The sequence below is a fragment of the Solanum pennellii genome, chromosome 9, assembly GCF_001406875.1.
Source record: "Solanum pennellii chromosome 9, SPENNV200".
In the NCBI taxonomy this organism is placed as follows: domain Eukaryota; kingdom Viridiplantae; phylum Streptophyta; class Magnoliopsida; order Solanales; family Solanaceae; genus Solanum; species Solanum pennellii.
This window is the reverse complement of record NC_028645.1, coordinates 4,790,798-4,804,014: the sequence shown is the minus strand read 5'-3', so window position 1 is coordinate 4,804,014 and position 13,217 is coordinate 4,790,798. Positions and strand designations below refer to the sequence as shown.

At 29.4% G+C, this 13,217-nt stretch overlaps 3 protein-coding genes and 1 non-coding gene across 5 annotated transcripts in view; 2 read left to right on the top strand and 2 right to left on the bottom strand.

Moving 5' to 3' along the window:
• The window catches only part of LOC107029616 (organelle RRM domain-containing protein 6, chloroplastic-like), a 7,279-nt gene extending 5,589 nt beyond the window's left edge, over positions 1 to 1,690 (top strand). The window contains exons 3-4 of one of the 2 annotated variants that reach the window (XM_015231050.2): positions 584 to 697; positions 1,248 to 1,690. In XM_015231050.2, coding sequence (XP_015086536.1) covers positions 584 to 697; positions 1,248 to 1,285 — 152 coding nt within the window. In that variant the 3' untranslated portion in view covers positions 1,286 to 1,690. The remainder of the gene's footprint in view (positions 1 to 583; positions 698 to 1,247) is intronic. The other variant, XM_015231049.2, reaches the window with a different exon arrangement.
• Positions 1,691 to 1,882: 192 nt separating this feature from the next.
• TRNAI-AAU lies at positions 1,883 to 1,956 on the top strand. Its single transcript has one exon. It is a non-coding gene; the product is annotated as a tRNA-Ile (tRNA).
• A 457-nt stretch (positions 1,957 to 2,413) lies between these two features.
• LOC107030767 (wall-associated receptor kinase-like 20) lies at positions 2,414 to 6,777 on the bottom strand. The gene is made up of 3 exons (XM_015232023.1): positions 5,976 to 6,777; positions 4,237 to 4,293; positions 2,414 to 3,542 (listed from the first exon to the last, which is right to left on the bottom strand). Exons 1-3 carry the CDS (start codon positions 6,775 to 6,777, stop codon positions 2,479 to 2,481), a joined length of 1,923 nt encoding a protein of 640 aa, XP_015087509.1. The 3' UTR covers positions 2,414 to 2,478.
• Positions 6,778 to 9,633: 2,856 nt separating this feature from the next.
• Positions 9,634 to 10,286, bottom strand: LOC107030595. Its single transcript, XM_015231859.2, has one exon. It carries the CDS (start codon positions 10,218 to 10,220, stop codon positions 9,909 to 9,911), a length of 312 nt encoding a protein of 103 aa, XP_015087345.1. The 5' UTR covers positions 10,221 to 10,286; the 3' UTR covers positions 9,634 to 9,908.
• Between the last annotated feature and the right edge of the window lie 2,931 nt (positions 10,287 to 13,217).

Genomic DNA, 13,217 nt, shown 5'->3' with positions numbered 1-13,217 from the left:
GAATTCACGCACACACACTAGATGAATGAAGAACACAAAAACTTTCAAGAGAAAGAGATGAGAAATGTAGAGAGAGAGAGAGAAAACCCAATTTTTCGTGGTAAAACCCCGTAAGTAAACTTCCACGGCGGTGAGGTATATTTATATTAATAAATCAGAGTATTTTTGGTTACAGAGAATAAATAGGAAAACCTAAAATAGAGAATAAATAGGAAAGCCTAAAATAGAAAATAAATAGGAAAACCTAAAATAGAGAATAAATAGGAAAACCTAAAATTAATCAGGCTCCACTACCTAACAAAAACCTCAAATTTCAAACTTCAAATTCATTCATACATATTTACCACTCATGACTCGTTATATGGCAAATTTTGTTTGTACCCTGTGGTATTTTGTTGTACCTTATACCGTAACTGAACGAGTATTGGCCAAAAAAGGGCACTCATATGGCAATGTTGTTGTTATTGGTAAAGTTAAGAAGAACCGAACACTCACGCAGTTGAGTAAAACTTGCAGCTATCTTATGGATGATTAATTTGTTATGAATTTCTAAAAAACATGTATGTATCTTCGATTTTTGCAGTCAATTTGATGATGGACAAAATAGCGAACAGACCAAGAGGATTTGCTTTCATTCGTTATGCTACGGAGGAGGAATCACAGAAGGCAATTGAGGGAATGCATGGCAAGGTAATTAGTAAGTCTTAAACCACCATGATTCTTGCCGAAATAGAATCTAACTCTAACATATCCTTCATTCTTGATGAATGATGATATTGTGTACTGAAAATATATTGGCATATGGCATATAACATGAAAACTAACTTCTTCATACACCTGCAAAGGGAAGCAGAGTTAAGTTTCTATTATTATTTGAAGAAAATGTCATCTTTTGGGGTTTGGATAAACTCTGTAGTCTGTACTAGCCAACTGTACTGATCATATTTCAGTCAATATGCCAAATTTATGGGGTTGGGATTTGTGAATGCTAACTTAATCCGGGTTAAGTGTGAAAGTCACCTTCTGCTTCTTGTATGTGCAACCTCAACTTCCGTTCTCAAATTTATCTCGTGCATCTGCATACATAAAATATGAATGCCTCGTAATAACATAATAACAAATGCATTTTCTTTACACTCTTCTATCCCCATTTGCAAAATGCTACATCCTAATTATCCCTAACTATCATTGTTACTTCATGGAATTCTTGTTTGTTGAGTATAGTTCTAACAAACTGCCCTTCTCAGTTTCTGGATGGCAGGGTAATTTTTGTAGAAGTGGCTAAGTCTAGATCTGAACTTCGTCGAGGGCCTAAATCACAACAATAACAGACAATGATGTAGACATGCATCTCCAATCAAGGCTCGTCTCCGAGACTCATAAGAAAAAAACAGAAGAGATTCAGTGGTGGACACGAGCGCGCTTCATTTACCCATAAATCAATCATCGTGCATCTCTACGTTTATCAGAATACGTGTATATCAGTTTCTGCTCAACTTACTATACTTAGGGATGAAGATTGCTTACTTCGATACCATTGAACTTCTAATCCTTTCTCAGGCAACTGTGCAGTTACTAATATATTGTTGCACATTTTTCTTAATTTTTGTATTTATTCGTATTTGTAGTAAATTCTGACGAAACGGCCTCGTCTTGGTTAAAATCTCTTGCTTACTTTCAGCTACTTATCAATATTCCCTGCCTCAGGAGTGAAAGGTTACACAAGTTGATGCAAATGCTTTCACAACAGGCATTATCTGTGTTGATTTCAGTCCTAATATAGAGTGTAATTGTTCCATCAAAGAAGAAATGTGGGTTTTTTTCTTTATTAGGTAACAAAAGTTACATATATAATAGTAATCAATGGATTCATGAACGTATTGGCCCATTAGCTCAGTTGGTTAGAGCGTTGTGCTAATAACGCGAAGGTCGCAGGTTCGAGACCTGCATGGGCCATTATAAATTATTTTTTTATTTCAAGTTTTTCTCTCTTCTCTTATTTCATTTTAACAAATAATAACTCATCTGTTTAAAAGTCTCTATTATCACAACCTGCTGTGGGTAACTTAAACCTGTGATTTTTTTTTTTTATAATCGAGGTGTTAGGATCAACTTGCATACATCACAATTAGTGTTATTTGGTATTTGTTATCTCTCACTAACACAATATATTTGATATATTTGTCCATCAAGATTCGAATAGATGAGAAGAAATTAGCTAGTATTCTTGTCTCTATTGGACTTCAAACTTGAAAACTCATGAATCATATTCCAAACCGTTGGTTAATCACTAGGCAACACCCTTTGAGTGTTCATTAAAATCGAAACAATGTCAAATTTAGATCAATACAAATATATAATGTTAGAAGAAAAAGATTCATGTTGTGAATATGTAATAAAACAAAATTAGCTAGCTTGTAACAAAATCAAAGATGACATCATATTCTATTAACTAAACCAAAAATTACAATAATCCATCTAACTTTTTGAAGCCTGGCCACTAACAATACCAATAACATACTCAAGTTCATCAGATACTTCTTTCATTGATGGCCTATTTTGCCTCCTATCATCTAAACAAGCTGATGCTAAGTTCCCTACAGCCTTAATTGTCTCAAGTTCCACTTTACTTGCCCCATCTTTAATAAAAGGGTCAATTACATCCATCAATTTTTCTCCATCCATGATCCTCTTCATATACACAACCAAGTTCACATTTTCCTCGTCTCGATTAAAATCAATCGCCTTTTTAGACGTCAAAAGTTCTAGAAGCACAACTCCAAAACTATAAACGTCACTCCTATCTGTCAGTTGAAGGTTTAGATAGTATTCAGGATCGAGATACCCCAATGTACCCTGAGCAGATGTGTTGATATGAGTATTGTCACTTTCACTCAGCTCGACTAATCTCGATAGTCCAAAGTCCGAAACCTTAGCATCAAGCTTATCGTCTAGTAAAATATTACTCGACTTAACATCGCGATGATAAATCGGCGGAACGGCCGATGAGTGTAGGTACGCGAGTCCATCCGCGGTTTGTTGAGCGATCACGAGACGCCTCAACCAACTAAGTGGGGCCCGCTCGCGGAGACGGAACACATGGAGGTGTTCGAAAAGCGTACCGTTAGATACGTACTCGTAAATTAAAAGAGGTAATTCGAGCTCGACACAACAACCGAGTAATTTTACTAGACCACGATGGTTCACTTGACACAAGATTCGAACTTCATTAAGGACTTGTAACGTGCCCTTAGCGTTACCTTGTTTTGCTCTTTTAACTGCAACTATAGTACCATCATCTAAAATACCTTTAAATACTTCACCAAATCCACCAGTGCCTAAAAGATTTTCTTTGGCAAAATTATTTGTTGATTTTTTAATTTCTTTGCCAGAAAAAACTTTAGCTGATTTTCCACTTGTATTTGCACTTAATATTTCTTCTCTTTCTTTGACAAGTAACCTTATTGTTCTTCTTTTTATTAGATAACGTCTGTAGACTAAAAATCCACCTAAGAGCATGAGAACCACTGATATAACAGCAACTGAAAAAGAAACAAAAAAAAAAAAAATACAACACGTTAGCACTAATTATAATACACTCAACTATAGCTTGTTTCGATTCACCTCAAACGTCTGAACACATGATAAAATGTTCTTAAATAGATATTGTCAATTCAAATTTTGAAAAAACTTTTGCTCGTGTTCTCGATTCTCGATTATTCATCAGGTAAATAAGTTAATCACTTAAAATATGTTATCTATTTTAATTATACGTGAATTAGCCTCTATAAGCTATAGAACCTCCTTATGCATATAATTAAAGTAGATAACATATTTTATGTTATCCTAATAGATACTCCATCTGTCCCAATTTATATGACACATTTTATGTTTTTAGAGTCAAACAATTTAAGTTGGACCGGAAATTTGTGCATTGAATCTTCAAATTTTTTTTGAAATGAAATTTATATATTTGTAAACTACGTAAAAAGTACTATGAGTCACAATAATTGATAATTCAAAATGTTTATAAGATCTATGAAAAAATTACCGTAAAAAATAAACTTGTTTGACTCTTGAAATCCGAAAGGTAACATGTAAAACAGGACGAAGGTACTATTTGAGAACACACAAGAATTTTTCAAAATTTGAATATAATGTAATCTAATAAAAATATTTTATCATTATACTCGGATGAAAATAAGAAAATAAAAAAATATTTTTTTAAAAAAGAACCTGCGATAAGAGGCGCTTTGTTCCTTCGAATTTTGCAAGATGTGCCATGTCGACATTCTGCGCAAATTAAGAAATAAAAATTAGTTAAATTAACTTATAAATTTCTTTTAAATTTTTTTATCTATATAATTTGTAATTTCTTAAACTGTTTATAAGTCAAGTGTAAAAATATGCTTATCGTTTAATACATATTCTTTTTATTAATAAATACTACTATCATTTTCCAATATTTATATAATTTATATTATATGATTAATATTAACAATAATTAACTATAAATAATATAGTAAAATAATTATTTCATTTATTATTAAATGTTATTATTATTCATAAATCTTCACTAGGCAGCAGCCATGTAGTGTAAATTTGATTGGGCAAGAAGCAAGGACACAAAATCTACTACAAAATCCCTAAACAATAGCCAATGAATTTTATACCATAGTTTTTCTCTAGAAATTAAATGAACAACTAATTATTTAATTCCTTTCTTTTTGAAATCCAAAAATATATGTGGTCCACTTGAGAAATTTGTGTTGCTTCGAGTATTATATTGATTAATTAATCTACAATGTCCAGAATTAATATATGAACCTATAACTAATTACAACACTAATTTTAAGTCTCGTCTAGAATGCTCAAACTTCTATTTTCATGAACAAAATATATTAACTGCCTTATAATTTATGTGACATATTATTTTTAATATATCTAATTCTCGAATAGCATAATATTTTTTATTTAATTAAATTATATCACGTAAATTATGATATATAGAAATGTATATTTTACAATGTATTTAGAGTTATTTAGCGAGTGGACATCAAATATTTTTTTAAGTTATATATACATTAGTGTGTCTAGATTAAAATGAATAAATACGAATATATGTCGAAATCATCAACATAATCTAATTTTAGTATATCAAGAAACAAATTCCATGTTCTATGCCCATCGGATCCCCCAACTTAAATTTTGGTAATGCTAAAACAAATTATTATTTTTGGCCCAAGTATTTGCCTTCTGAACTTTTCCTTTTTTTTTTTTTTTTTTAATCTTATTTTTAGAAAAAGGAATATATATATAAAGAAGTTACGTGATTAAAAATATTTAATTTAATTAATATCACCTAAAATGATCATAGTAGTAGCTAATAGCTAACATGACAAGGCCCCACGTTCAAGTGAGTTCTATAAAATGATGAATCTCCTTGAAAACAAATTAAGTGGAGTACTATTTTATGTGAAACTACATTATTTCCATTTTAGTCTACTTTAACTAACTTAAATTAAGTGCAAAATATTACATTAACAATGTATACCTAGCTTGAACTTGCAAGGGGTAACACCTTCTTATGCTTATAAATAATTTTACTTTAAACTTCTCATTTTGTTCACAGTAACACAATATCGTAACTAAATTGTGACGCCCATGGTGGAGATCGAAGTGTGATTCTCTCAAGAAGGAAGAAATACACATTACCCTTAAACGAATTTCACATTGAAATAAAAAGAAGAAAGAAACCTTATAAAAATGAGTTGTCTTTTGAGTTAAATAAGTCAGACAATATCTTAACAATCGAACCAGCCAACCAAAACTATTACATGCACAAATATGAATATTGTACATATACTAAAGATAAGAAGTTTTATAAGTATATAATATTTTATACTTTAAAAATTTCGTATTCATTCAAACACATTCACATAAAATAGAGAATATCAAGTATATATGAGATGAACTATACTTACTTTGACAATATCCTTGTGCATCCCAATAGTGTCCAGACTTGCAAAAACACCTCTTCTTTCCAACATCTTTCGGATCAACCAAACACCTAGAATATTTCAACGCATCACAATCCACTTGTTTTTTACAAATAGGTGGATCTGGAATTTGCCACATTAATTCAAGCCCAGGTTGTGGCCATTTTTCAATTGGCAATGAACTATCCAATCCAACAAAACTTTGATATGCCATACACCCTTGTGAATGAACCCTAATCATATACTCATTTTGTGACCCTCCTGTCCTAAATGTACAACACAAACTTTGTTTCCTACAAGCACCCCACTCTAATTTTTTTTCAACATAAGGATGACACACACAACTCGATGAACAATTTATCGGTACTTGCAAGTGCAACATATAGTCCGTGCAATTTAACAACAATATTACGTTGCTAGCCGTGATGTTGAATGGTAGATTCGGGTCAAGTTGGATCCCCTCGGAGCGAAAATCAGACGATAGACATGTGTTAGGGTATGGGGTGGGTGGTTTAATGACTAACCGTTGAATTTGTGGGGTAACAGATGAAATAACGTAAGATGAATTTTTCATCGCATCGAACCATAGTGTACCTGCATTGCAACGTACTTTGTATAATGGATCGCCACAATTAGGCCCCGTGCTTAATGGATAAGGTACGGGGATTTTGCCACAATTTTCACAAATAAGCTTATTTTTCGTTGCGATCTTTTTTGAAAGGGTATAATTTATCATCGAAATGAAAAATATGATTAGAAGTAATGTTTTTTTCTCCATAGTGAAAAAATGGAAGAATTATGTGAAAATTATTGATGGTTCTATGGAGTTTTTATTGATGGTGTGGCTAGATTTGACCTCGTACAACTTAATTAACTAGTGGGGAAAAGGGATTTATGTTTTTTTATTTATTAAAATATTTTATGGTTGTGAATATTATCAATGTCTCGAAAACAAGAGGGCCGACATACGTAAAAAGTACACAAGTTTGTTATTTTTTGTAAATAATACAACACAGGTCAGAAAATTGTCAACTTGTAAGTAATTTTTGTGTCTAGGTTTTCTACAAACGGGACAACGATTTTTGAGAAAGATTGGAGGATCAAAGAATGATCATTATACATATATTGCATATATCCGTTTTATTAGCGGTGAAATCGATATGAAATCGATATTTCTACTATGGAATTTCAAAATACGAAGAAATAGATATATAAACTAGTCGACGAGAATTCAATATCTAATGTATATACTGTATACATACAATATTATTTTGATCATATATAAATATTATAATTTTTCTTCGAAAAGGATTTAGATGTCATGTGAACTTGTTTACACTAAGGATACAAATAACATCAAGTCTGATAACAGATAAAAATAAATTATTTTCTTTTAAAAGGTTGTTATCTCAATTAGCCTTAGGCAATTGTGATTATAAATTATTCAATTAAAAATTAAATAAAAGTTTAAACTATTTTTAATAGTCTATAGAACGGATCAAAACGTAAAATATTTCAAGTAAATTGAAATAGAAGGAGTGCTAGCTATTTCACAATATATATATAGTATATTATATGGTATACTTGTACATTAGTATACTATTCTTCAAGACAACATTGATACTTTCACATGCATGTAATCTACATATATAGTGGGGGTGATCTGTTATTCATACATGAACATCAAGGAGTTATCATAACTTTTTTTTTTTTTTTTTGAGATATTACAAATTAAAATCTGATATCATAGCATGTCGAGAAATTGAAGGAAGAGATTCGGATAACCAATGTGAGGGTAATTATTAGAAGAGAGATTTCAAGATGGTTTTCTTCGAATATAAATAATACTCTCTTCGTTTAAAAAAGAATGATCTTTTTTTTTTCCAGTATGTCTAAAAAATGATCTTTTTATTTTTTGGTAACATTTTAATATCAGTTTTTCACGTAACATGTTTAAGATCACAAAATCAAAGGATACTTTTGTACATTTGACATAACTTTAATTTAGAACCACAAAATTCAAAAGACTTGTTTAATTTTTTTTAAATTTCGTATCGAATCAAACTAGATTATTTTTATAAAACGAAGGGAGTATATATTGCCAGCTGGAAATTTTTTATATCTGGATTACTGACTATCTTGGACATGTTTTCATGGATAATAGTTTGAGTATATTAAGTTCAAAGTAATCAGGCGGAATGAGATTTTAAGTTACTGGGGCACTATTAACTTAAAATATATATGATAGTTATATATATATATATATATGGATAAGTTCCATCTGGTTGTTTTTGCAATTCTTTGAAGTATCACTTTTTGAATCTTCTATGTAATAGCTTACCTATACTATAGTTGGATTAAAATGTTAATTGAATTGTTTCCTTTAAGTATTAACCCTTTTGTATAGGTGTTTGTTTGTGTTCTTAATAGAAGATGACTTTAATTATCCTTAAAGTATCAACCCTTTTGTATAGGTGTTTGTTTGTGTTCTTAATAGAAGATGACTTTAATTAATGGAACCTTTTACTTATAGCCACTTACAAATAGTTTAATTATTTTCTATAGTTATAGTTTGATAATTATAATTCTTACCTACATGTTATAGAGAGAAGAGAGGCGAACGAGATCGGGAGAGAGAAGAGAGGCGAAAAAGAGGGCAAAAAGTGAAAGTGAGTTAAATTGTATATGTATACATCGGTTATATAGTATATTAATTATACATATGTATTTGTATATATGACAATCGAGATTGGGAGAGGTAGGAAGAGGCGAGAGATATTGGGAGAGAGGCAAGCGAGAGAGGACAGAGAATGGAAGATAAGTGAATTGTATATGTATATCAGCTAAGTAATTGTATATTGCACATATGCAGTTGTATATATGACAAGGGAGATTGAGAAAGAGAAGAGAGAGGCAAGCAAGAAAGGGCAGAGAGTGCGATAGAAGTGAATTGTATATGTGTATCGATTAGATAATCGTATATTATACATATGTATATATATATTTCGACGAATTATACATATACAAATTCAAACTCGAAGTCAACCCATGTAATTATGTATAATGTTAGTCGTGAATAGTAATAATAGCAAACTATAGCTATAATAAGTAATTAAATAGTATAAGTTTGTTTAATCACGTAATTTTCCCTTAATTATAATTATAATATTCTATTAGTTTTGTTCTTGGTTTTGCTTTTTATAGAGAGTAATTGATTGTCATATAACCATTCTTCTCAATTTATCCATCTAATAATGGTGTCATTCTTTTAGCTTCTAATTTTATTGTGTTTACTTAAAGTTTTTTTTACTTATTTTTCGTAACGAGTTATTACTTCGCGCAATATTACTTCAAATGAACTGACTTAGGCTGAATAAATATCATAACTCAATCTCTTTAATTTTTATTAAGCTTTAATTATTATATTTATTCTTTTATAATTTTTAATACCTAATTAAAGAAAAATATTGTGGCAAATTAAAATAACAAAATTTTGCATATATCAATTTGGACTACACAATTATTTTAGATTTTGAACTAATAGATAGACGAGTGAATAATCCGTCCCAACTTAAAATTGGACAAATTATATTTTCACAAAATCAATTCTATATAAGTAGAAAGAAAAAGATATAATAAAATGAATATTTGCTTCTCAACTAAGTAAAGTTATACCAAACAAACAGTAAAATTATAGTAATGTACACTTTGATTTATTTTTTTTTCACATAAAAAAACATAATTGTAAAGTCCCTTTTGGGTTATCCTTTACACTTTTACTTTCACCAAACTAAAAAAAAACATAAAATAGAAACCAACACACCTTTTTTCACGCATTTTCCATTTTTCTTTAAATTAAAAATAACCATTATATTTTTTCACCTTTTTTTCCAAATAATATTTAGTAATTTATCTGTTTACAGCACGAGTTGAAATCCAGTGACACCTCGCCGTCGGTGATCCACCGGAGACCATTGATCTTTTACCGGCGGCGACTGTTGAAGAAGAAACTGATGACGATTTCATCGAGAACTCATTATCCGGTGACCCGAATAACTGTATATCCGAATTCTCAAACCGACCCGACCCGCCTGGAAGTCTCATGTAAGAACCTAATAACGGCGAATCATTATTCATCCATCTTGGTGAACCAGTAGCAATTTGGCCTCCATTTTTGTAATCCATTATTGCTTTGTAAACAAATGGAATTAATCCTTCCATTTTTTTTTTTAAAAAAAAGTAATTGGATTTTTGAATTTTGGTAATTTAGTTTTAGAGATTTATTTATTTTTGGTAATTATTTGGAGAATTTTGGAAGGGGAAGAGGGGTTTTTAAAAGAAGAGGAGGGTGACGTGGCGTAGTGGTTAGAGTCCAGCTGTCAATTCTTACTCAAGCTGACAATCAAGCACGATTTTTTATTGTTTTTTTAAATGACAATAAAAAAATCCTTCCATTAAAAAAAAAACATGAGGCACGATTAGTAAGGTAAAACATCCAAGTCGGAGCGATAAGTATTTATTCATCGTGAAGTAGGGAATGTCATTTTAAATATGAAATTTTTTAATATAAATTTAAATTTTATCAAACTTTAATATAGGCGCGGATACTAAGCCGAAAACCAAAAAAAGTAAATTAGATAATAGGAAAAATTAAGGTCCTATATCTACTGAAGTAATTTAAAAATATGCGTATATATTTATCATTTGAAACGATGTAATTGGGTAGAAATATTATATATGTGCGCGTAATTATTAAGCATGTAAATATAATGTATTTCAGTGTATATATATATGTGTGAATATACTTCGTTCAAAATAATCTCACTTTCATTGTTACCATTTTCCTTTTTTATCACTATTTTATTTACTTTTGTTAATATAAGATTGTTAACCCTCAATAGTTATAATCCATATTGATTATTATTACAATGTTATTGCAGATTTGAGTTTAAATATCGTGTACGTGATTTTACTTTTACATTAGAAAGTTGATTCGGAGTTTTGATATCATTATTGATGATTATTTGTGAAGTATTGGTAGTGTAACAATCTCGATGAAGTTTTGATGATGAAAATTTATTTTGACGGTATAATTATTAATTATTTGAGTTATTAATAAGATGATTAAATTTTTTATAAGATATCAAAAGAAGAACTCCTTTAGAAAATTCTAATTGAAGAAACGATCATGTTACTACTAAAAGAGGGACTCTTAAATTATATCACATAATTCAGTGACAATTTTAATTGTTTTTTCTTATGAAAGGTTTATGTGTAAAAAAAATTTCGCCAGACCCCAACTTATTAATGATATAAGTAAATTTGGACTATTTCACAAAATAATGATAAGTTAAAATCTTTTCCCTATATTCTTTAACGAGTTTGAATTTCAATTAATTTATATCAATGAAATATATAACAATAATATATTAGCTAAAATAAAAGAAATATTTTATTAAAAGAAAGACAGAAGAGAGAGATTTTCCAAGTAATAAAACATTAAATAAAAAATTTCAAATGAAAGCTACCTCCAAACTAATTAACTTTATCGAAAAATTTAGTTATGTTGTAATCGTCGACTACGCTATTTTAAAATTGTTACTAGGGTATTTAATTAGTTTAATTACGTGAGGACACCCTTAAGAACTAACGTAAATTATCTTGTTTTAAATTAATTAAGTAGGACCTATTTTCAATTTATATCATCACTTATAATTGATGTCTTTAAAGTAAGTTATACCTCATTACTTAAATAAATCGTGTAAGGCACATAGTATAAATTTCATAATCTATCACTTCTCACCAAATCTCACTTTATTATTCCTCTTTTAACACATTTTATAAGTAAGAGATATATAAATAAAATAACATAATATCATAAATAGAATATAGAAAGAGCGGTGTGTATCAGGATGGAAGTCAGGTAAAATCGAGAAGGAACCTTAACAAAAATTACATGATCTATATGTAGTTAAAACTAATTTTTAGGTATATATGATAGATGTTGAACTTTCTCTGACTTCTTCGTGCGCTCATTTTATCATATTTTGGAAAAAAATAGTGAAAATATTTGGATCAACACTAGTGTGTATGCAATCTTACTGCTATCTTTTCTGATACACCTGACTCTCGACCCAAATAAAATATATTGAAAATCAAGTAAAATAAACATATAATAAGGAAATCCATATTAAAACAATGGGGATAAAAACGACAGCAATGAATAAATGAATAATATAAACCTAAAATTACTACTAATATAATAACTAAACCTAATCTGAATTAATTCCATTATTTTATTAATCCTTAAACTAATAGCCATGACTTCTTTTACTCGCTTCCAACTTCCATTGGCCTGTAATAATATTATTATTATTTATGTGGTAGTTATCATTCTAAACATTTCTCTCAATTTTCTTTTAAAAAAAATATAAAAATAATGCTTATTGGTCACTCATTTTTATAATTAGAGGAGTTAAAAAGTGGCTTTTCACAAACTTAACTCAATAAAAATATAATATTTATATAAACAAGTTTAGAGAAGCAATTCATTATTCAATAAATTTCAAACTTTGTGAAATTGACCCTCCAATTTATTTTTTGTTTATACAAAAAAAAATGAGGTATTAGTTTTGATAGTGGAAAACGAGTATATATACGTGCCACATATGTGTATACAAGTTTTATAAAATAAGATGAAATATTGAATATTGGTTAGTTGAAATGTAGCTTTTGATTATTTGGTGTCAACCATATCTTTATGAAATATTGATATATGGTGATTCTATTGGAAGATTTCAAAAAGTGATAATACTTGCTGCCATTTTCATTAGAGCATATAACAGCTTAACCACAGCTTTACAAGCAATATTAATTATTTTTTGTTTTATCTTTTTTCTTGTTTAGGGTTTTTGATAATAGAATCAACAAATGTGGAATAATAAAATTAAAAAAATTGTTTGGCTTGAAGAGGAATTTTTCTAGACAAAGAGTTGTCACCTAATGACTCATAGATAGATCCATATTGACAAATTGGATATTTTTTATTGAGCATAGAAGCAAATATACTGCTCAACTCTACGATTTAGAGCAGATTATTCTTCGTAAAAGAAAGCAATATATATATATATATATATATATATGTATAACAAATAGTGTATCTATATCGTCGTTATCTAATACATATCGTATTTATTCGTTTCGTTAATAGACTATTTT